Here is a 26,150-nt window from a genome sequence, read left to right on the forward strand (position 1 = left end):
GTGAAAAGGAATAGGTAACGTTTCGGGTCGAGACCCTTCTTCAGAATCAGGGTGATTCCTTATTGATGAGCAACAAGACGAATTATTTAACTTTGTATCTCTCCCCACAGCGGCAATCCGTTGTTTTCGCGTTCTTGTTTTGTTTTGCTATTTATTTTCTGGCTGAATTTAGTAGTTGCTTTCGTTATTTATATTAAAAGAAAAATTGTAGGGTGGAAACGTTCGGGCATTTTCATCCCTACGGTGGTACCATGTAACCCGAGCCTTTGGTAGAAATCTAGCTGACTGACCGATCGGCCCCAGTTTTCCTCCGACGCTTGAGGCTTGACGCTTGACGGGCACGCGGCACAACCGACGCCCACAGTTGGGTGGGGCCCGACGCCATTGGCCGATTCGTGTCGACGCCATTGGGCTGGTACTGACACGTGGGCGGGGCCCGATGTGATTGACAGGATAGGCCCGCTGCAACAGGGCGGGGCCTTGTGTGATTGACAGGTGAAAGGCCGGCGGACGGCTGCTGTGTGGCGGCAGTTTGAAACAAACGGCCGAACTGCTAAAGCTCGCGTGGTGGGTGCGGTGCAGTGCGGGCGGTAGCCAGCCAGCCAGCCAGCGGGAATGGCCAAGACGGACGAGAGGAGGAAACAGATCTCCATTAGCGGCATCGCCACTTTGGAGAATGTGGCGGGGTTGAAACTTGGGTTTAACCGGCACCTGCATTTCACGCTGGCGAAGGACCGCAACGTGGCCAACACGAGGGACTACTACTTCGCCCTGGCCCACATCGTCCGCGACCATCTTGTGGGACGCTGGATACGCACCCAACAATACTACTTCGAGAATAACCCAAAGGTAAAAAGCACATCGAGTTGCACAATGATCCTTCACACCAGCAGGAGCCCAGGAAATGGGCAAGCACAGGCTCAAGGGTCTGAAGAAGTGTCTCGACCCGAAACGTCACCTGTTCCTTTTCTCCAGAGATACTGCCTGACCACCAGCTTTTTGTATCTATCAAGTAGCAATGTTATAACATTTTGAGATTTTAAAAATCAAGTCTGCAATTTATCCCATCAGATAAAGCATAAAAAGAAGTTTAATTTGACACCTAATTCATTTTCATATCTTCAGTATTAAAAAGGTTAGGGCCATTTCCATACTCGGAAATTGACTTAACACAAAAGCTGAGATCGTGGACAAAACAAAGCCCATAACTTTCTTAAAAATTAAGAGAATTGAATGAAATTTTCAGTTATTATAGATTGAAGCATTTTGAAACAAATATAAAACATCTTACTTGGATGACCTGAACTTAAAGCATATAATTAGTTAGTTACCTAATTGTAGCTAATTACAAAATTGACTGTTGGAAATAGTAATAAACTCCCAGACTGCCTTGAAAATTCAAAAATGTGATATTTTTAAGATCAGAAGTTTAATATTATTGTTTTATATGCTGCAAGTCTGTAACAGATAGGTAAATAAATTACAATTTCTAGCAACAGACCAAGTCTTTATGGAGAAGATCAGTTGCTAGCTGGTACATTGGCATATCATAATCAGTAGCATCACCTTACTCCTCAGATTGTAACTAATAAGAAAATATTCTTTTGCACAATATCCCTGTTGTGGATATTTAGTATAAAAATATTGACTATGGATAGACAATTACACAAAATATATTTAGATGCTCTTATGACATGATTGTCGGGAAAAAAAAGAGTATTTAAATCATCTTGCGAATGGGTGTTTCTGGAATGTGGTCGATTTGAACGTTGCATTTGCCGTGCATTTGAACCCTATATCGGCAAGAAAGACACTGCCGAATCATATGGGGCCCAAATAACATTTTCGCAAAGTAAAATTAGATTAAAGCCACCCCAAGAAGCAAGATTATATGTATTATAAACGACTTACTCTTTGTTTTGTCCTGTTTTTGCGATCCGTCATGTTGAGGGCGTTAGAAGTCGCTTTTTACTTTAATCCAACTATTAAATTGTCCAGCGATTTAATTAAAAACATTTTTTTTTAAATCCGGGAATGGAAGTTCGATTGATTTTTCTTCATCGACTAGCAACCCGAGGAAATCCCTTTCCGACAAGCGATACAAACCTGCATTTTAATCCCGCCCCCCCCCCTGCCTCAAAGGCGCCAAAGTAGCGCACACAGCCCGTGACAAATCTGCAGTGCCACTGAAGGTAGGTTTTGTAACATCGCTATATCAAGGGTGATGAACATGGACGAAGATGATTGATGTGGGTTGGACCGTGGATTTTGTCTATGTGGATTTCAGTTAGGCATTTGATAAAGTCCTCCAGAGTAGGCTGATCCTGAAGATTAAGATGCAATGGATTAATGGTGACTTGGTCGTATGGACTGAGGAAGGCTGTCAAGGTATACAACGGGATATAGGTCAGCTGCAGAAATGGGCGGATGTGGCAGTTGAAGTTTAATCTGAGTACGAGGTGTTGAACTTTGGAAGGTCGAACTTATGGGGAAAATGTAAAATTAATGGCATAACCGCATTGATGTACAGAGGGATCTTGGGGTCCAAGTCCATAATCCCTGAAAGTGGCAACACAAATAGATAGAGTGAGAAAGATGGCGGATGGTATGCCTGCTTTCATAGGTTGAGACTGAGTCAGGAAATCATGACGCAGCTTTTTGGGACTTTGATTGGGCTGCATTTGGAGTGTTATGTGCAGTTTTGGTTGACCCGCTACCAGGAGGATGTGGAGGCTTTTGACGGGCTGTGGAGGAGGTTTTGTGGAATGATGCCTGGATTAAGTGGCATTAGCCACAGGGAGGGGTTTGACAAATTGTATTGTTTTCTCTGGAACGCTGGAAATTGTGGCAAAACCTGATAGACATATACAATTATGGGAGGCATAGAGAAGGTAGATAATCTGAACCTGTTTTTCCCAGGATGGAAAAATCAAATTCTAGATGGCTATGGTGAGAGGGCCAACGTTTAAAGGAGAGGTGCAAAGCAAATGATAGTCTCATTTAAGGGACCTTTAGGTAGACAGATGGATACACTGGGAATAGAGGTAATATGGATTATTGGCAAGTAGAAAAGAGATGTTGGCATCATGTTCAGCACATATATTGTGGGTTGAAAGGCCTGTTATTGTGCTGTGCTGTTCCATGTTCTATAGAACAATACAAAACAGGAATAGGCCCTCCGTCCCAAGAAGGTACACCAACTTTACTTTGTCAGCAGACTGAGAAAAAATTGGCATTTCTCCAATGACCCGTACAAAGTTCCATACATGCATCCTTGAAAGCATAATGTCGAGTTGCATCACAACTTGGTTTGCAACAAGCTCCGCCCAAGACTTCACAAAATTGCAGATAGCTGTGGTTGTAGCCGTCCATCAAACAGACCAGATTCCCCACCAATGACTCAATCTACATTTCACTCTGCCTCAGGAAAACAGCCAATATAAACAAAGATCATTTCCACCCTGGTCATACCTTCTCCCTCCTACCATCAGGCAGAAGATACAGAAGCTTGAAAGAACCCACCATCAGAGTCTGGAACATATGATACTTGAGTTTGGCATGATTGTGTTTACGTAAAATATTGTCTATCCTCCATAGTAGGCTGATCCAGAAGATTAAAATACAATGGATTAACGGTGACTTGGTCGTATGGATTCAGAACTGGTTTACTGACAGAGTTATGGTGGAAGAGCAATATTCATGATGGAGGTCTGTGACCACCTCAGTGCACATGAAAATAATAATAAAACCTAATTAAAAAAAAAAAAAAGTTCAATGTTATTCCACTTTTGCATTCACTCTCTGCACACTATGGGTAATTTACAGTGGGCCAATTAACCTACAAACCTGCACGTCAATGGGTTGTGGAAGTAAACTGGAGCACCCAGAGGAAACCCATGTGGTAATAGGGAGAACGTGCAAACTCCACACAGACAGCACCCGAGATCAGGATTAAACCAGTGTCTCTGGCACTGAGTCAACAGCACCAGCCACACCACTCGATTGCCCCTAATCTTGACGTCCTTGAGGAATTTTTATTTGCCATTACAGCCCTCTTTTGGCATAAGAATCATTAATGATATTGCAATACTCACAACTCATTATTAGTAATTTTCCAACTCATTGGAGCAAAAGAACAAAAGCTCTGATTACAGAACCACCAGCTTTTACTAACCCTATTTCTCCCGAATCTACAGGACTAATGGGAAACTTCAAACTGTTTTATTTTCACTCTCAGAATAAAGGTTATCCTGATCTTGATGAGCAACCTGCAGGGAAGCAGACAATACTTGTGTCTTAAAAATGATCTTCAAACTGTTTGCCTGCTTGTTCACTTTCTCCGTCGATGCACTTTTTCTCTAACTCCCCCCTCCACTCATAACCCATCGACTGAATGATCTTATTAATATTTTACGCCCACAACAAACTGTTATCCTATCAGTGTATTTCTATTCCCAACTCTTTGTCTCACACCTTCTGCCTTTTCGTTTCTGTCCCATGTCTACATCTGTCTATCAAAAATACCCATCCCCTATATCAACCTATTACTTGCCAGGCTTTGACCTTCCTCTTTCAATCAGTCTAAAGAAGGGTCATGACACAAAATTTGCCCCTCCATGTTCTCCGAAGATGCTGCTTTACCCACTGAGTTTCTCCAGCATTTTGTTTCTTTTTATGCAAATTAGCATCTGCAATTCATTGTATCCAGAAATACTCCCTTGTTCATATCCATCACCTTACTACTCCCTCCACTGTCCATGCAATTTAGAGCTACCCTTTTTCTCTTTCCCAGTTCTGAAGATGAGTCTTTGCTCTGCATGACCTGCTGAGTTTTTCCTGTGACTTTATATTTCAGATTTTAGTGTCTGCAGTTTTTTAAGGGCTCATTTATTATTAAAAAAAACATTGATCCATGTCAGGATTACTCATCACCTGGAGGAAAATATGAAAAAATAACACGTCAGCATGGACTTGACTTGGGCATGAAGTTCAAAAATGGGTTTCATAAGACTCTGCAGAATACGCATATCAGCAAAGATGAAACGCATCAGATAAAAGGGACATTGGTAGTACGATTATGAAGTGCCTGAGTAAGATGTCACTGGGAATCTTGGTGCATGATTAATTCTTGGAGGCAGGTGCATAGTGGCATCCATTAGATAGTATTTCAATTAATTTACATTACAAAACCCTGTTTTTAATTCCATTAAATATGTGTATGGTATGATTTGCCTCGATTGCATGCAAAATAATGTTATTCACTGTATCTTGATGCATGTGACAGTAATAAACCAATTCCAAATTTTAATATAGGACAACAATATGACATCAAATCTATATTGGACTTAAAATAGCACTTGCATTCCCTCTCTCTTCATTCCTTCCCCCGTTCTCCCACCAGTCTTACTGTCTCTGACTACATTCTATTCCTGTTCTGCCCACTCCCCTGACATCAATCTGAAGAAGGGTCTCGACCCGAAACATCACACATTCCTTTTCTCCAGAGATGCTGCCTGTCCCGCTGAGTTACTCCAGCATTTTGTGTCTGCCATCTATATGACAGATGGAAAACCAGTGTTGAGGAATAATGAACAAAATTGATTGAGCTTTTATAATTAAGGCAATCCAGTTGATATTGTATATATAATATTGATAAAGAGAAAGATAATAAAATATTAGTAAAGATGAAGTCACAGAATTAAACATGTATCTTGTATACAAAATTGTCCCAAGAAAGCATAGTATGGTGGTGTGTATCAGTCCAAAGGAAAGTATAAAATAATATTCTGATGGTAGCATGTTACCTTTGATACAGTGCATTCAGAAAGTATTCAGACCCCTTCACCTTTTCCACATTTTGTTACAGTCCTATTCTAAAATGGATTAAATTCTTTTTTTATATATCAATCTACACACAATACCCCATAATAAAAAAGTGAAAACAGGTGTTCAGAAATTTTTGCAAAGTAGTTAAAAATAAATAACTGAATCATCACATTTACATAAGTATTCGGACCCTTTGCTCAGTACTTTGTTGAGGCACCTTTGGCAGCGATAACAGCCTTGTCTTCTTGGGTATGACGCTACAAGCTTGGCACACCTGTATTTGGGTAATTTCTCCCATTCTTCTCTGCAGATCCTCTCAAGCTCTGTCGGGTTGGATGGGGAGCATTGATGCACAGCTATTTTCAAGTCCCTCCAGAGATGTTTGATCGGGTTCAAATTCGGGCTCTGGCTGGGCCACTCAAGGACATTCACAGACTTGTGACAAAGCCACTCCTGCATTATCTTGGCTGTGGTATGGTATTGACCAGGTGATGAGCAGTGCCTGGTGACGCTTGGCATTCAGGCCAAAGAGTTCAATCTTGCTTTCATCAGACCAGAGAATCTCGCTTCTCATGCCTTTTGGCAAACTCCAAGCGGGCTGTCATGTGCCTTTTACTGAGGAGTGGCTTCCATCTGACCACTCTACCATAAAGGCCTAATTGGTGGAGTGCTGCAGATATAATTGTCCTTCTGGAAGGTTCTCTCATCTCCACAGAGGAACTCTGGAGCTTTGTCAGAGTGACCATTGGGATCTTGGTCACTGTGATGTAAATGCTAGTGCCATCTTAAAACATTTGTACTTCCGGTGGCGCTATGGAGGCTTGAGTCCAGCGCCAACTAGCTCCGTGCCGAAGAAACTAAAAACGGGAGAAAATCGTGTCTTACCTGCAGCGATCGCGATCTGAACGGCTGCCTGCGTGACGTCATCAGGCGCGCTACTTTATGGTATGTCGTTACAACGTACCCCCCACCGTGTGACACAAAAAAAAGCCGTTAAAGGGAAACCGCAGATGGAAGAGGAAGGCCCTACAGAGGCCTTGGCCTCAGTTACAACGACAGCCCAGGAAGACCCTCCGAAGAAAATGAAACAGAAAACGTCTGAAATGGAGGATCTTAAAACCTTTCTCGCTGCCGAAATGAAAACCTTTGGAGAGAATTTTAAAGAGGAACTTGACGCTTTTAAGGTAGATTTTAAAGCAGAAATGCATTCTACCGTTCAACAAATGCTGGAAATCTGGAAGAGGACGAGGGAGGAAGAGGTCAAGGATCAGATGGAAGTGCTGGAAACTGGAAACGAAGGTTAAAACGGAGGTGGACCCCATTCATCACGAACTTGATCAACATAGAACAGCGATAACCGAACTTGAGAAATGGGCGGCGACAAGTGCGGAAACTGTAAGTCAACTCCTTACTGAAAACCAACGCCTCTCCGATATGGTGATCAAATTAAGTGATAAATGTACCGATTTGGAGCGGCGTCAAAGACGTAAGATTTTAAGAATTGTAGGGGTGAAAGAAGGAAGTGAGAGGGAAATGGGCACTCGGGATTTTGTGGCAGACCTATTACAAAAAGCCTTAAAATTGGATCACAAAACCTTCACTCGGTCGAGCTCATAGAGCGCAGCGACGTCGTACACAAGATGATGCCCATCCAAGACAAATTATCGTAAAGGTGTAACTGGATCATGAATTTGACGATATAATGAAGAAAATTGTTCGAGGCGGACAGCTCCTTTTTGAAGGTGTGAGATTCAGTATTTACCGAGATTATCCGGCAGAAGTCTTCAAGAAAAGAGCGCTGTTTACTGAGACAAAAAGAGTACTGAAGAATGTACCTGATTTGAGATACGGCTTGCTTTATCCCGCAAGACTAAGAGTCTCCTACAAGTCCAAGGAGCACTTTTTTACAGACCACGAAAAAGCACTGGAATATGCCAAAGAAGTCGGTAACATGACCATAGACTGAAGAATTTACATTACTCCTTAGGAGTCATGGACTAACAGGACCGCCAGATCTAAAAGGACCTTTAAAGTTCTTTTAAGAGCTTTAAAGACATTCGGAAACCGAAATGGACGGAGGACATTGGATAAAACCGTGATCTTTGTATTTAAAAAAAAAAAAAAAATTTTGTTTTTTTTTGTTTTGTTTACTAATCATTATTATTATCATCTGTATATTCATATCTAACTATATATGTAACAACTAATACTTATTAAATATCCATATTACCACTAAAATTATTAACATTAACATTTCTCATAAAAATTTAATACTGTATATGATGGATAACAATGATTAATAATTAATAGTCTTCGATTAATGTAGAAATGAATTACATACTTATATTATATAGAAGATATGCAAGAGGTAAATTTGCCTACGTCATAATAAAGTTTGACGGTTTTTCTCTTTATTTTTCAATTTAAAATTAAATTTATAGATTTAGCGAAAAAATTAATATGATATGTAGAGAATAATAACGTTGTGAATTTTTGCTGTTCTTGAACTTTTCTGCAGGGTTACGTGCTTATGTATGTATATATATATATATATATATATATATATATATATATTGTGTGTGTGTATGTATGGGTATGTAAATAAGTTTGTTACTCCCAAAGAAGTTATTTGAATGTTAGAAATAATCTTTTTTTTTCTTCGGGCACGGAGCTGGGAATTTTTTTTTCTTACAAAGGCTACGGAAGTGTTTAGAATTCTAGCCACGTTAGTGTGGCTATCACTAACTACACTAATTGTAGATGTAGTTCTTTTTTTTTCACCCTATACTAATCAACTCTATCACTTTTTTCACTTTATATATTTTTATAACTTAATGTTTGAATGGAAAAATAAGACTAATACAAGGAGATGTGTTCGGAAGAGCGACGTATATGATTTTAAATTCATCTATTTGAGGTTCGGGAGCAGGGTCAGGTTCTATGTGTTGTACCTTCTGCTCGGTTATAGACCACCTTAGAAACAATATGCAAGATGTTAACATGACAAGAGGGGGTCAGGGAATAACATTTTGTAGTTGGAATGTCAAGGGAATCAATGAACCAATTAAGAGAGGTAAAGTTTTGGCACATCTAAATTTAATCAAAACAGATATAATATTTCTTCAAGAAACACACCTTAAAAAGGAATCTCAACATAGACTTAAAGCTAAGTGAATCGCTGAATCATATCATTCCTCCTTTTCCCATAAGTCCAGAGGAGTTGCGATATTAATTCGTAAAGGAATACCTTTTACGAACTCTTCAACAATAGTGGATATTGATGGTAGATATATTATATTAATTGGAGAGTTAAATGGAGAAAAAGTGATTCTTCTTAATGTTTATGGGCCTAATTTTGATAACCCCACGTTTTTTAATAAAACATTTAATAAAATTCCTGAATTTACACAATATAAATTAATAATTGGAGGAGACTTCAATTGTACATTAGATTCATACTTAGATAGATCATCAAGGCAAAAAAAATTAAAATCTCAATCAAGTGTATTTCTAAATTCATTTATTAATACCACTAATATTAAGGATGTCTGGAGAATAGAAAACCCAACTGGACGGGAATATTCATTTTACTCACCAGTACACAAAACATACTCAAGAATAGATTATTTTTTAGTTGACTCTACGTTTATCCCATTTATTTATAATTCAAAATACCATAACATTATAATCTCAGATCACGCACCTGTAACATTCATGATTAAATTAAATGGAATGTCCGAGAAACAAGCATATTGGAGATTTAACCCACAAATTTTGAACGAAAGATCATGCCAGGAATATATTATTAAACAGATTCAAATATTTTTTGAGGTAAATGACAACCCTGACACACCTACTTCTCTTATGTGGGAAACGTTTAAAGCGTATGTTCGAGGTACATTAATTTCTGCTCAAGCATTTTATAATAAAGAGAACAGGATTAAGCAACAAACATTGGAAAGTGAAATCAAGCAACTAGATATAGAAAATGCGAGAATGCCATCTACGTCAAAACAATAAAATTGCTGTATTGAAATATAAATTAAATAAAATGTATTCAGAACAAGTAATAAAACTTTATCAAAAAACCAAACAATTACATTTTGAATTTGGAGACAAACCACAAAAACTATTAGCACGTCAGTTACGAAAAATGGAAGGGGAAAAAACAATTCATAAAATTAGAACAGAGACAGGAGAATTATTAAAAATGCCCAAGGACATAAATGATAGATTTCTCCAATACTATCATAACCTTTATTCAACTAAAACCGTAGAAGGAATCAGAAGGAATAGCAGATTTTTTAATAAAATGTAATTTAAAAGGTTTAGATTCAAATGATAGAGAATTATTAGAAAGGGAGATTACGATAAAGGATATTGAGGAGTCTATTGGCTCTTTAAAAAATGGTAAAGCAGTAGGACCAGATGGTTTAGGCTCCGAATTTTATAAAAATATTTATGATTTGCTTTGCCCGCATTTACAAAGACTGTATGAGTATATCTATACTCAACAGAAACTTCCAGACACTTTAAATGAATCTATAATAACACTTATTCCTAAAGCTGATAAAGATCCGGAAGACCCGGGATCATACAGAGCAATTGCACTTTTAAACACAGATCAGAAAATATTAACTAAAATACTAGCGCATAGATTAAGTACAGTGATGAATAAATTAATACACCCTGACCAAACAGGCTTTATTCAGAAACGGTACTCATATTATAATCTAAGAAGATTATTTAATATTATATATTCCAAGAGAATTATTAATGAAGATCTAGCAATAATCTCACTTGATGCTGAAAAAGCATTTGATCAGGTCGAATGGTCTTATTTATTTTCGGTGATGGAAAATATGCAGCTAGGGGAGAAATTCTGTACATGGATAAAACTGTTATATACAAATCCCACGGCTAGAATATTTACAAACCAAAGGTTGTCATCTAAATTTAGCCTATCTAGAGGTTGCAGACAAGGATGCCCGTTATCTCCATTATTATTTGCGCTTGCTATTGAGCCACTGGCAGAAAGAGTTAGGGGGCATCCGGAAATACATGGGTATAACACAAAGGACACAGTGAATAAAATTTCTCTATACGCAGATGATGTATTAATTTACATTACAAAACCAGAAATTAGTATTCCAAACTTATTAAAGCTAATAACCCAATTTGGTTCACTTTCAGGATACAGAATAAATTGGAATAAAAGTGAAATTATGCCAATAAGGGAACATAACAAACAGATAATACAACAATTTCCATTTAAAATAGTAAATGAAAAATTTAAATATCTAGGTATTTATGTAACTAAGATATATACATCATTATTTAAAGCAAATTTTCCCCCATTACTGAACAAACTACATAAGAATATTCAATACTGGAAAACACTTCCTATCTCAATGGTTGGCAAAATTAATGCCATAAAAATGATTTTTTTACCGCAAATATTATACCTTTTTCAGACAATTCCGATATATCTGGCAAAAAACTTTAAAAAAAAATTGGACTCTATTGTTAATGATTTTATCTGGGATTATAAGAATCATAGGATAAACAAAAGACACTTGTGTAAATCAAAAATAAATGGAGGCTTGGTTTTACCCAACTTTTTGTTTTATTTCTGGGCAGTTAATATTAAAAATATGAATTTCTGGTTGGAAGAAATAGATCATCAACCAGACTGGTTAAAAATGGAAAAGGAAGATTGTTTACCTTTTGATATCGGTTCGATATTATTTGCTACGTCTAAATTAAACAAAAAAATTTATAGGGAAAACCCTATAATATTTAGTGCTATACGAATTTGGAAACAATTAAAAAAGACATTAAAATTAGATAATTTATCACTTTTTCTTCCAATTGTGAATAATCCTTTGTTTAAGCCTTCATGGTTGGACGGGGGTTTTACACAATGGAAGAATTATGGAATTAAAAATATGGGACAACTTTACAAGGAAGGCACTTTTCTGACATTTCAGGAGTTGCAACAGACTTATGGACTTCGAGGAAATGATTATTTCAGATATCTTCAACTTAGAGATTATGTAAAATCGAACTCTCAAAATTTTCGAATTAGAAATTCAGAAATTCTTGATGAATGTTGGAACAAACATCCTAATACAGAAAAATTAATACCTTATATATATAATATCTTATTAGACAGTGACATTCCTACGACGGACTTACACAGACAAACATGGGAAAAAGAATTAAATCAAGTAATAACGAAAGATACTTGGGAAGAAAGTTTGCAACACATACATCAGTGTTCACTAAACGCCAGACATTCTCTAATACAATTTAAAGTAATACATAGGTTACATTATTCAAAAACAAAACTACATAACATTTTTCAACATATCTCACCTATATGTGATAAATGTCAACATTTAGAAGCTACATTATCTCATATGTTTGCAAACTGTATAAAAATTAAAAAATTCTGGGTAAATATTTTCAGTATAATATCTAAAGTAACCAACACACAATTGGACCCAGATCCAAAATTAATAATACTCGGAATATTAGAATTAAATCAAACATTTAGAACAACACAAAGAAACTTTATTGATTATAGTTTAATAACAGGAAAAAAATTAATTCTAAAATTTTGGAAAGGCCCTACGGCCCCCACAATCAAAATGTGGATTATAGAAATGACGGAGACCTTAAACGTGGAAAGAATCAGATTTTCCCTGTTGGACAAACAGGAATTATTCGTTGGAACATGGTCTCCTTTTATTGATTACGTAAAGGGTCAGAATAGTTCAGCACAGGAACCTGACTAGCACGGGCTATAAAATGGATGAAATGCTATACTCTGAAATGTACGAATATATCTCGAATGAAGTTTTTTATTTTAATAAATTTTTCCATTCTTCTTTAACTATCTTTTTCCTTTTTTTTTTGTTTTGTTTGTTTTTTGTTTTTGTTTTTCTTCTCTTTCTTTTCTTTCTTTACTTCATCTATCTCTTTAGTTCTATCTAGTTTAAAAAAAAAAAAAAAGGAAGAAAAAGGCAAAAGGTATTGGAGACAATGTAATAATAATTGACAATATTATCAATTTAAAAATGTAAGACTGTAATGTAAATAGGTTATGTACCTATCTCCAATAAAAAATATTTTCAAAAAAAAAACAAAAAAAACATTTGTACTCATCATCAATGTGTAAATGCCAGTGCCCTCTGGAGGCCAGGAGTAGAAGCTGCTAGTTTTGCCTGGACCTTGTGACTGATGACGAGTAACCTTCTAGTAGTTTCTGTTGGTTGTGGAAATAAACTCTTCTTGCAAAATGTCGTCGGTGTCGGGCATGTATTCATTGTGCTAGCCACAACAGGATCTTACAGCAGACATTACATGGTGTCAGAGTAAACAAAATCGCAGGACTGACCACTCTTCCATACAAGGGAACAGCCAAGAATTGTAAGGACTGGATAAGGGTATTCCAGCTGTACGAGACAGAAACAGAGCTGACGAGTAAGCCAGATAAGATTTGGTGTGCAATATTCCTCCACGTGGCGGGGCCGGCTGCTCAGCAGATTTATGAGACCTTTCAGTTCGCCCCGGTAAATGTGACAAAATATAACCGCTGAAGGAGAAGTTCCAGACATACTGTGAATCAAAAAATAACTTAACTGTCACAAAATACATCTTTAATACATGTAATCAGTGGCAAGGGGAGACCTTCTCCAGCTATCTGACTGCAGTGAAGTCTTTAGCTAATGATTGCGAATTTGGCAGTCTGCATGATTCGTTGCTGCTTGACAGAATAGTCTGTGGCATCACCAGCCAGCCGCTCCTGGAGAAACTACTTCAATGCAATGACTTAACATTGAAAAAATGTAGACATGTGTATGATCGCCGAAGCATCAGCCGAGCACATGAAACAGATTGCCCCAACCGCCATCGCCTCCGAAGAGACAGTTGATTACTTCAAACGAGACAGCGGCAGTCGGCCATGGGGCCGAGGCAGGGATTCGCGACCCAGCCAACACATACAGAAACCCGTAATCATGGTAATTATGCCATCTGCCGGTCATGCACCCATGTGCATAAAACCAACTACTGCCCCGCTCAGGACATGAGATGTCACACATGCGGAAAGATCAGACATTTCTCCGGATCCCCCGATTGCCTGAGAAATAGAGCGCCCAACAGCCGTCCACGTTCCCGACAACATGATCGGCTAATCAGACAGAAGGCCAGGGACAGGAGCCGTGACGTCCGCGACATAGAGTTCGAGATGACCGCTTCACCGCAACCTGAGCCAGTGAACGACGACGTTGATGCATTCTACATTGATGCCGCGATTGATTCGACGTGTGAATGGGGACAGCTGGGCAGCATTAACAAGGTGGACATTGAGTTCAAACTTGACTCTGAAGCTCAATTTGACATACTGCCAGAGAACTTGTTCAGAAAGACTGGTCTTGCCTTAATGAACACTAATGTAACTAAGGTCGTACTCTTAACACACCATGAAGCCTGTGGGCCAGACAAAGGGGAACGTTAAATTAGGTTAGACGGAATATATTTTCAAATAGTGAGGGGGGATGCGAAACCCATATTTGGGAAGCACGTGAGAAGTTCGGGCTTCTTGTGCAAAATGAGGTGGTTGATGGTGTGAATGCGAGCCCATCATACACTGCGAAAAACATTGAGGAAAACCGTGAGCTTTTCCAAGGGCTGGGAAGGCTAAGAAAACATGTGTATAACATAGCGCAGCATGAAAACGTGCAACCTGAACAAAACCCGCCCTACACTATCCCGTGGATAAGCTCAGGGATAAGGTCAAAGCCGAATTAGAACGCATGGAAATGTTGGGTCATAAAGCCCGTGAGCGAACCGACAGATTGGGTGAATTCAATGACTGTTGTTAGCAATCCTAATGGCGAAGTCCGCATATGCCTTGACCCGCGTGACCTCAATGCGGCCTTTCGGATCGAGCATTTCCCGATGCCGACGTTCGAGAACATTGCAGCCCGCATGACGAAGGCAAAATGGTTCTCGAAATTTGATGCTACAAGTGGGTACTGGCAGTTCCCACTGAGCAACGACAGCTCGCGTCTGACCACATTTAATGCTCCTTTTGGGAGATACCGATGCCTCATGCTTCCATTTGGAATCTCATCTGCAAGTGAGATTTGGCAGCGTGCGATGCAGGAAGAGTTCGGTGATTTAGAAGGGGTGGAGATAGTTGTTGACGACATTCTCATTTGGGGTGAGAACGCAACCCAGCATGACACAAGGGTGAAAGTCCTACTCGCGCGTGTGAAACGGTCCAGCCTAAAGCTCAATCCCAGAAAATCGGTAATGCGCTCAAACGAGATTGAATATGTGGGACACGTCATCTCGCAAGCAAGCGTGTCACCAAGCCCATCTTGTGTCAGTCGTGTGCTACAAATGCCATACCCGACAAACAAGGCTGAAGTGCAAACGTTCTTTGACATACATGGCCAAGTTTATTCCAAACCTTTCGGAGATCACTGCCCCACTTAGACAGCTAACAGAAAAGGGTGTAGTGGCATTTTGAGCAGACATGCAGTAGACAAGCTGAAGCGTCTTCTCACATCGACACCCATGCTCAAACTGTACGATGTGAATGCGCCCGTTACAATTGCCACAGATGCTTCCAACAGCAGATTTGGAGCGGCCCTAATGCAAGACGAGAGGCCTGTTGCCTACGCATCACAGTGTGTGAACACGGCCAAGAGCAACTATGCGACTATAGAGAAGGAGCTGTGCGCCATATTGTACTTTTGCAGAAAGTTTCATGACTTCATTGTCGATCAGCCCACAGTAATCCTTACTGACCACAAGCCATTAGTAGGCTTGCTCGCTAAGCTGCTACACAAACTAAACCCCAGACTCCAGTGCATGCGAATGCACCTGCTACGGTACGACCTGGAGAGATGGTGGAAGCCGAGACATTAAATGTTTGTCCCCGACGCACTGAGCCGGCAGTCCAGTGCAAGCACGCCTACGGAAAAGCACCTCAAACTGCCGTACGTGATACATGCTGCAGAAGCCATCCTACACATGTCAGACGAGCACCTTGTGCAGTTCAAGGCTGAAACAGAAAAAGATCAAACCCTAACACTGCTGCGCGAGTACATAAAAAAGGGTTGGCCAAGTAACAGGCGTGATCTGCCCTCGGACTTGAATCCGTTTCCTGCATACCATGACGAGCTGGTTGAAGTAGACGGATTAGTCTTAGGGAAAACAGAATCGGCGTTCCCCAAAGCATGCGCCGGCAGATGCTGAATGCGCTACATGAATCACATCTGGGAGTAGTGAAAATGAAACAACGAGCCCGCAATTTATTTGCGTGGCCAGGAATGAATGCGCAGATCGAGGACACAGTGGGAACTTGCTCTAGGCGACTAGGAAAGCACAAGCAACCGAGCTGCTACAACTGCACTTCATCCCCAGCAGACCGAGGTCTAAAGTTGGGGCAGACATCTTCCATCTGGATGGAATAGACCATTTGCTAGTAGTGGACTATCTTCCAAGTCCCCAGAAATATCGCAACTACCAGACATGACGTCACATTCGGTGATACGAGAGATGAAGGGCATGTTTTCCAGGAATAGCATTCCTGACTTGGTGATGTCAGACAACACGAGACAATTTGACTGTGCCGAGTTTCGCAAGTTCAAGGATGAATGGGAATTTGCCCATGTCACCTCAAGCCCCATATATCCACAGCAATGGGCAGGTGGAGCGCTGTGTGCAAACCATAAAAAAATATGAAGAAAGCCAAACGTGGCGACCGTGACCCGATGTATGCCAACCTCGAATACCACAACACCCCCCTGGACGGGACATGCGGTTATGCCCCCTCACAGCTACTGAACAGTAGACTGATAAGAAACAAATTGCCGTTGCCTTTATCGCTCCTACAGCCCCATCCTGTCCCTCCCATGGGACTGCAACTGGCTGTCCGGCAAGAAAAATAGACAGCATACTTAATTGAAAAGTCTCCCAGACTCGAGAACAATCACAGCCAGCATCACAAGGTAATGTGGTGGTGGAACCTGCTCGCAGCGTGCCAAGCCACACTCACACACACAACAGAAATACAACACAGACGAAGTCGGAAATACGACTCGCACGAGAAGTGGGTAATTGTCAATACCCCCAACTCGATTTATGTAAAATAGTTAGGCAATGATATTGTGGTATAATGTTCGATGTATAAAGAGCACTGTGTTAATTGTGGTACTTTATCCACATTAAATTGATTAAAGGTTAAATTTATTAGCATTGAAGATAGTTTGTATTGTACATGAATTTGTGACCCCAAAGTTGAAGGGGGAGATGTGATGTAAATGCTAGTGCCATCTTGAAACATTTATACTCAGCATCAATGTGTAAATGCCAGTGCCTTCTGGAAGCCAGGAGTAGAAGCTGCCCGTTTTGCCTGGGCCTTGTGACTGATGACAAGTGACCTTCGAGTAGTTTCTGTTGGTTGTTGAAATGAACTCTTCTTACAAGGTGTCGTCGATGTTGGACGTGTATTCATTGTGCTAGCCACAACAGGGTCTTACAGTCACCTCCCTGACCAAGGCCCTTCTCCCCAAACTGCTCAGTTTGGCAAGGCGGCCAGCTCTATGAAGAGTCCTGGTGGTTACAAAGTTCTTCCATTTAAGAATGACAGAGGCCACTGTGCTCTTCGGGACCTGCAATGATGCAGAAAGTGTTTTATACCCTTCCCCAGATCTGTGTCTCTACACAATCCTGTCTCGGAGGTCTGCAGACAATTCTTTCGTCTTCATGGCTTGGTTTTTGCTCTGACATGCACTGTCGACTGTGGGACCTTATCTAGACAGGTGTGTGCTTTTCCAAATCATGTCCAATCAATTTAAGTTACCACTGGTGGACTCCAATCAAGTTGTAGAAACATCTGAAGGATAATCAATGTAATCAGGATGAAAAGCTCAATTTTGTGTGTCATTGCAAAGGTTCTGAATACTTATGGGTAGATTGGTTATTGCTTGTGAACCAATCAGAGTAGTATAGCATTATTAACTCCACCTTACTGTACACTTTATATTAACACCCATTTCCTACATTAGGTAGTCATGGAAGCAGTAGTGATGAACTAACAACCTACTGTACCACGCTACTATGTTATGATTAAAGATGATTTAAACTTCAGGCCTGTGTTTATTAAGTCATTTAAATGTGATATTTTAGTTACTTTTTTATTACTTTGCAAAAATTTCTAAACATCTGTTTTTGATTCTTCATTCTGGGGTATTGTGTGTAGATAGATGATAAAAACATGAATTTAGCCCATTTTAAAATAAGGCAATAACATAACAAAATGTGGAAAAAGTGCTGGGGTCTGAATACTTTCTGAATGCACTGTATTTACTTGCAAAGTCAGTTATTTAAAAGACAATCCCAAGAGGTTTTATAAATCTCTGTTTTTACCAAGGAGAAAGACAGGAGGATGGAGGAACTTGGGTCAGTCAATAGAAGTGTATTGAGAGCAGTCAGTGTTATGGTTGAAGAGGTGCTGAAGGTACTATCGTGTATGAAGGTAGATCAATCTCCAAGGCCTGATCTGATATATCCAAGGGCATTGTGGGAAATTAGAGAGGACATTCCAATATACATGTATTTAGGGCTGATTAGGGATAGTCAGCATGGTTTTGTACGTGGGAGGTGGTGTCTCACACATCTGAAAAGTTTTTTGAAGATGTGACCAAAAAGGTTGACTAAGGCAGAGTTGTAGATGTATATATGGAGTTCAGCATAGCACTCAACATAGTTCCACATGGTAGGCTGTTCTGGTTAGATTGGATGGGATCCAGGGAGAGAAAGCTGAATGGATAGAAAATTGGCTTCATGGAAGCAGAGGGTGATGGTGGAAGAATGCCTCTTGGATTGGAGGCTTGTGACTAGTGGTGTGCCTCAGGGTTTGTGCTGGGCCCTTTACTGTTTGTCATCTATATCAATTATTTGGATGTGAATGTACATGGCAAAATTAGCAAGTTTGCAGATAGTGAGTAAAATTGTGGCTGGACCTGTTTTTCGCCTTTGCTTTTTAAAACTGCCTTTTTATCTTTTTACTTGCCAAATTAATGCGTAATTTATGGATAATTTATGTTTTTTTGTGTTCGCTGAGTCTTGCCAGTGATGCACCTACAAGTAAGATTTCCATTGATATGGACCTGTCCCACTTAGGCGACTTTTTAGGCGGGAGCAGGAGACTATGTGGTCGCCACATGGTCGCCACATGTTCGCGAGTGGTTGCTGGGTAGTCGCCTTCATGGTCGTGAGGATTTCCAGCATTCGGAAACTAGTCGTGGCCTCATTATGGTCGCTGCGAATTTTTCACCGTTGAAAAATGAGCGCCGACCAGAATGAAGTTGCCGTGGAGCGTAGCGAGAATTTTCATGCCGTAGGTGGGTTGCCAGGAGGTCCTAGTGGCTTTGCCAGGAGGTTGAAGGTTCTCATAGGTTCTCGTAGGTTGTAGCCGGTGCTGACCGGTGAATTTCATTGGCTCATTGGGGAAAATAAATGTAAGCAGTAGTTCTCAGAACCAAGGATAGTGGAGCCATTCGGTAATGTTAATGTCCGCCGAGCTTCACAGCCGTGTATCTGTGGCTTTTTAAAAGTTGTCTCCACTCCTTCTCCCTCCTTCCCTCCCCCTCTCCCCCCTCTTTTAAAGGACTTACCGTACACTGTGTTCATCGCAGTGTGTGTCTGTATCACCTTGGCTTTGCACCATGTGAATTTCACTCTTGACAGCGCTCCCCCCGCTTGCCCTGTCCGCCGCCTGCATAACAGGCTGGTGAAGGAAGCGATGTGTGTGTGTGTTCCACTCTGACAGTCGCCGTTCCAGTTGCCGGTTTTTCAGGCGACTCCCAGTGACTTAACAGTCGCCTGAATATTCGCTTGAACATATGGCAGTAAACCTCACTACGCTTGAGTTGAAGTTCTTTGGAGAGAAACTGGGATTATTTCCATCCATGCAGCGAAGAGTAGTATGAATTTAGTGGAGCCATTCAAAATTATGAGGGCTTTTGATAGGAAAACAAAGTTTTCATTGATGGGAAGATTTATAACCAATAGCAACGTATCAGCAGTGTCTTTTTCACTCAAAGGTATGATAAGGAACCTACCACCAGAGAGGCTAATGGAACTAGATTTGAACAATCAAGATATCAATGGATACTTTCTAAAAAAGAAGAAAGTTTCAGGGCAACAGGCAAATAATAGGGGCATGGAATTAACTGGATAGTCTTTCAAAGAGTAGACAGAGGTACAATGGGCTATATTTGATTCTATAAATAAGTTTGGAAATACAGCTAAAAATTCTAAATTAGTTTTGCTGTATAATTTGCAAATGATAAATGACTGATAATGTATTTTTCAGCGGATTTACTATTTGTCTCTGGAGTTCTACATGGGTCGTACCTTGCAAAATACGATGATTAATTTAGGTCTGGAAAGTTCATGCGATGAAGCCATGTATCAGGTCAGTAAAAGATTTTGTTTTAAACAAAGAATTTGACAAAATGGTATAATATTTGCCGGTTCTTCAAACACTTGCTTTGTGAGAAATTTGCGCAACAGCAATTAGGCATATTCACTTTTTAATCATTACAGCCTAGGTGTGGCTGCCAAGTTTTACATTGAACAATCAGAGACAGCTGGTGAATGATGTATTTAGCTTTATTCAAATTCTTACTTGCAAAGACAATCTTCAAGCACAAACATTGTGCACAGTATACTATCCATCAAAACACAAGGTAATAAGTTAGACTTGTGTCTACTCTTTGTTGTTATGTGTTGTTTTTTGTTTCCAGGATCATATGCTGATACAGGTTCAGTAAAGCTTTAGATCCTGTTTCCAAATCATTTCCCTCATATTCCTTCTGTTTTCCACCAATGAGATGGTATTACATCAATAGTTCAGTCCGAGTCCAACCCATTTCATCCTACTTCATCCAATTGCAGCTGGACTATTGGCTGCCACCTCTCCTCCATTTTTACCTTACTAGTTGTGTAGCAACTAATGAGCTAAGCAGGTACAGAGGAGTATGAAATTGATTGCTCCTAATAGTTTACACAAATACCCTGTTTGCCACGTGTCTCGAGACAAATGCTGTTTTACTGTCTCAACCTTGACATCTTGTTATTTCTTATTACCTTTGTATAGCTGGATTTTCTGTCTACCTTGAGGTTTTGGAAGCCACTTGGTTTAGAGATAGATCATGGAAACAGGCTCATTGGCCCACCTAGTCCATGCTGACCATCGATCACTCATTCGCACTAGTTCTAAGTTATTCCACTTTAAATGCACTCCCTACGCACTCAAGGCAATTTACAGAGGCCAATTGACCTACAAACATGCACGTCTTTGGGATGCAGGAGGAAACCGGAGCACCTGGAGGAAACCCACACAGTCAGGGAGAACATACAAACCCCACACAGCACCTGAGGTCAGGATCGAACCCGGGTCTCTGGCACTGTGAAGCAGCAGTTCTACCAGCCATATATCTTATAAAGAAGCCTTTGTTTCTTATCTGATTACAACCAGATGGTTAGTCTTGTTGTTTCTGTTTTATTAGGCCACTGAGGCTTAGGTGTTAGTGAATAAGCTAACTTCCCATTTCATCACAGCTACTTAATGGGGGGGTGAGAAAATATTACACAATATTATTGTCCCTGATCTCGGGACCAGTTCTTCCTAAAGTCAATTAATCCCAGAGAATCACTCCTTCAATTAAATTATTACACATCTTGTTGCTTATATTTTAGTTTCTTATTTTAATATTGTCACATGTACCGAGGTAGAGTGAAAAGCTTTTGTTGCGTGATATCCAGTCAGCGGAAAGACTATGCTTGATTACAATGAAGCTATCCACAGTGTACAGATTCAGGGTAAAGTGAATAACATTTAGTGCAAGATGATGTTCAGTAAATTCCAATTAAATTTAGTCTTGCGGTCTGTGATGAGGTAGATGGTAGCTCGGGATTGCTCTCTAGTTGGTGATAGGATAGTTTAGTTGGCTGACTACACCTGGGAAGAAACTGTCCCTGAATCTGGAGGTATGCGGTTCGCACTTCTGTACCTCTTGCCTTATGGGTCAGGGGAGAAGAGGGTGAGACTTGCACTTGATTATGCTGATGACCTTGCTGAGGCAGTGTGAAGTGTAGATGGAGTCAATGGAAGGGATGTTGTGTGATGGTCTGGGCAGCATGATTGTCTGGGCTGTGTTCACAATTCTCTGTAATTTCTCTTGACATTCTCAGAGAATTTCATAAACCCTATATGTGGCAACTTTCAATGGTTGGATCAATTGAAAACCCTGTACATTCTTCTCTTACGGAATAGATGTTTCAAACTCTGTTTCCCACACAAGGACTAAAGAAGTGGAATCTCACTCAAACCCATCCTACCTCTCTTTACTACTCCAGGAGCTTCTTGAAACCAAACTTACCTGTACCAATATCGCATGATTCAAAATTATTTTTATTTTGCCAGTAAGGCATTTGGGACTGGTTTGCTGCATTAGAGGTATTTATATACATTGCTGTATAGGTAGTCGTGGGTACACGGAGATAGTCGTGGTACTCATAGCTCGGCAACTGGACAGAGAAAAAAATGTGAGTGAAAAAAAAAAAGCTAAAGTCAACGTCAGCAAGTGACCTCTGTCACTCCAAGGCTTTCCCACTCATTGCTGGAGAGTCTTTTGGAGCGGGAGCTTGTGTGGAGATGGCATCTAAGAGACAGCAACGAGGGGCAGAGCACAACCCTCCAGAAAACCTGCAATGAAGGTTTTGCCTACCCAGGAGGAGGAGTGGCAGGAGCAGATGCCACAGGAGGAGACAGCCCTGCATGAGTGCTCCCTGGAGCAGGAGACCAGGGAGGCAGGCAATGTTCCGACCACCACCCCTTGTGCTGTGTCTGACACAGCATCAGAGGTGGATGCCCCATTGGTGAGGGAAGGATGGAGGAAAGTCAAGCCGTATACCTTCAAGGGAGGTCTCTCTCTAGATCCTGCCATCAGCGACACTTCCAGGTGTGCCCACATCCACATACAGGAAGTTGTAGTTTGAATCCACCACAGCTAACAGTACAATCGAATGAAATTTCTTGTGATTAAAGTATTTTGACGCTCCCTTGGCTTGCCCTGCACTGCCCCACATGTGTGCTTAAAGTTCCATCTTTTGTCAAAGCCCAGTGCCACTCTCTTCCACTCATCTGGTGTACTGGGGCAGTCCATCACATTATCTCCATATACCTTGATAATGGCCTCACAGGTCTCTCGGACAATCTTGCTGATGGTGTTGTGGGCAACCAGAAAGTTGTAGGAGAGACTCTTATATCACTCCCCTGATGCCAAGTAGAGGAGGGTGATGGTTAGGCGCAGGCCTGGTTCCAGCACCTTTCTTATATAGGTGTCTTTATTTTCAGCAGTGGCCCCACGTTTGTCTTCAGATTAAACAGCTCAGGTGGTATCCTTGTGAAGTTTCTAAATGCAGAGAAATCTTCTTCATGCAGCACATTAATCAGGTTCCCATACTTGTCCAAGCCTGAATCTTCTTTGAAAGGGGCTTCACCCACTGAGACCTCTTCTTGTGCTTCCTCTTCACCCTTGTCCTTTCCTACTGCCTTTATGCTGCAGAAGCAAAAGGGATGCTGCATACAGCACTAGTACTAATTTCCCTGCCCTCCTCCTCACCAGTTCCCTACTTGCACGCATGATTTGCAGAATGATTTAAAAAAAAAACCTGGGATGCTTCCTTCAAAGGTGTCAAACAGATCGATTCAATTCTTTATCAACTTACCTTGCTGTGACTGGGCACAACATAGATTGATGATTGAAGATTCAAGAGGAAAAGACCCATGCTATGGCCATGTCATGATAATTTTCAGTCCTTCACGGAAAATATGCTTGCATCAATCTGTCGTGTGTATGGTTAAGCATATATGTTAGCATGCTCCAGGATTTATTGACACAGGTTGATAATACGCTGAATAATCCAACCACATTTTTGTTTGGAAGTGGAAAGAAATAATAGTAATTGCATTCATTGCAACGTGTGAAAAGAGTTGAGATACTGTATTATAATTTTGCTGCATGTCATTGTAGTATATATCATGTTTTGATTGGTGAATATGTTTAGTTTGTGGCTTTATTTGAAGCAGAAATAATATGTGAATGCTTCATTGAGCATAATTCCGACTTCGTCCGAGCACATTATTGCACACGTCATGCAAGCCGTCTTAAATGACCACCTAAACTGTCATTCGGCAACCTAAAAAGCTGTCTAGGTTGCCCAGCTGGCAACAGTGAAAAAAAGTTAAGTGAGAGCCCTGAATTAAGTTATTTTTAATATGCATGTTCCATACTTTAAATTTATTTACTATGGTAAATAAATTTGTTTTCTTATTACTTCCTTGATTTGTTGTATGTAATCTTGTTGGGACCTGTCTATTTCAGGACTGCTTTGAGTCGGTTGTCCAAATATATTCAACACCACTTCATCCAACCTGAATGCATATACTTCAGTCATTACTGGTTTCATGGAGAAATACGTTCTAACAAAGATAGTTAAGGTCTATCCTAACCCAAAATCTTGGATGAACAGAGAGATTCACTCTTTGCTAAGATCCAGATCCAAGGCTTTCAAGAAAATGACACTGTATTGTAGTAGAATGCCAAAAATGATCTATGTGATGCTGTTGGTGAAGCCAAGAGAGAATCCCAGAACAAATTAGAGTCTTAATTCAATGAAGTGGATGCCAGGTGACTATGGCAGGGCCCGAATACCATAATGAGTGGCAACAAGCTGAAATTGGGGCAGAAGTCAAATGTACTTTTCAAAGAGTAAATTCTCGGAAAATGGATGGAGCCCTGGAAAACTTCTGGAATCATGCCACTCAACTGGCCAGTCTTCATCAACAACTTTTTCAACCTCCGACTTCAATACGCTACCATCCCTATCTGCTTCAAGAAATTTCCATCATTCCAGTCCCCAATAAAAGTAACGTGATCTGTTTCAGTGGCTCAAACATCGATCATAAAGAAACGCATGGAAAGGCTGGTAATGGTCCATATCTATTCTAGGCTTCCAGACAATCTAGACTCCTTGCAATTTGCGTGCAGGAAAAATAGGTCTCGAAATTATGCCAAATCCTTTGTTCAGCACTGGATCACCTTGGTAATAAGAACATAATAGCTCAGCCTTCTACACTTTCATAACAAATAAGCCCATCTCTAAACTCCTGCAGCTGGTTTAGTTAGAGATACAGTATGGAAACAGGTCCTTTGGCCCACCGAGTCCACACTGGCCATCAATCACCCGTTCACACTAGTTCAATGTTAGTCTACTTTCTCATTACACACTAGGGGCAGTTTACAGAGGCCAAAAAACCAATGAAACTGCATGTCTGAGATTGCTGAACGGCGGACCTCTGTCGGTTAAAATTGGTTTAGCTGAAAAAATCAGAACACACCTGGATATTTACGATTATAATACAAAATATTCAAATAACAAAATACCTTTATATGCAGACAATGTACTACTGTATTTCACAAAACCCCAAATCAGTATACCAAACATATTAAATCTAATTGAGGACTTTGGATCTTTCTCAGGATACAGAATAAACTGGAACAAAAGTGAAATTATGTCGATAAAACCGAAAGACTCAACACATCTCTTGAAATTCCCCTTTAAAATAGCCAAAGAAAAATTCAAATATTTGGGAATTGAAATTACTAGAAACTATCACGCTATGTTTAATGCCAATTATAGTCCCTTACTTAAGAAACTAAATAATCTAATTAAATTCTGGAAAACGCTCCCGATGTCTTTAATAGGTCGAATAAATGCTATAAAAATGATCTTTTTACCACAAATCCTATATTTATTTCAATCAATACCTATATATCTTCCAAAAAAGTTTTTCAAAAAACTAGACTCGGACATTACAAATTTTATATGGGATTATAAATCCCACAGAATACAAAGAGCACACCTTAGTAAACCAAAAGAGATGGGTGGTCTAGCGCTCCCTAACTTTATGTACTATAATTGGGCAGTAAATATTAAAAATATGATTCACCTGCTGGCCAACTCTGCCCAGCAGGTGGACTGGATTGTAATGGAGAGAGAGGACTGCTCTCCGTGTAATACAGGAGCGACTGTCCTCTCACCAATGGATCTGAATAACAAAAATTACAATAAAAATCCAATGATACATAGCACAATTAGAACTTGGAAACAAATAAAACAGAATCTAAAATTAAGAAATCTATCTCTTTTAATGCCAATAGTCAATA

General features: G+C 40.1%; 1 protein-coding gene across 1 annotated transcript in view; it reads left to right on the plus strand.

The window, feature by feature from the left end:
• Nucleotides 1–474: 474 nt before the first annotated feature.
• Nucleotides 475–26,150, plus strand: part of pygl (glycogen phosphorylase L) — a 101,901-nt gene continuing 76,225 nt past the window's right edge. The window contains exons 1-2 of the mRNA XM_033027335.1: nucleotides 475–849; nucleotides 20,228–20,329. Coding sequence (XP_032883226.1) covers nucleotides 616–849; nucleotides 20,228–20,329 — 336 coding nt within the window. The 5' untranslated portion in view covers nucleotides 475–615. The remainder of the gene's footprint in view (nucleotides 850–20,227; nucleotides 20,330–26,150) is intronic.

This window comes from Amblyraja radiata, chromosome 9, assembly GCF_010909765.2.
Source record: "Amblyraja radiata isolate CabotCenter1 chromosome 9, sAmbRad1.1.pri, whole genome shotgun sequence".
Classification (NCBI taxonomy): domain Eukaryota; kingdom Metazoa; phylum Chordata; class Chondrichthyes; order Rajiformes; family Rajidae; genus Amblyraja; species Amblyraja radiata.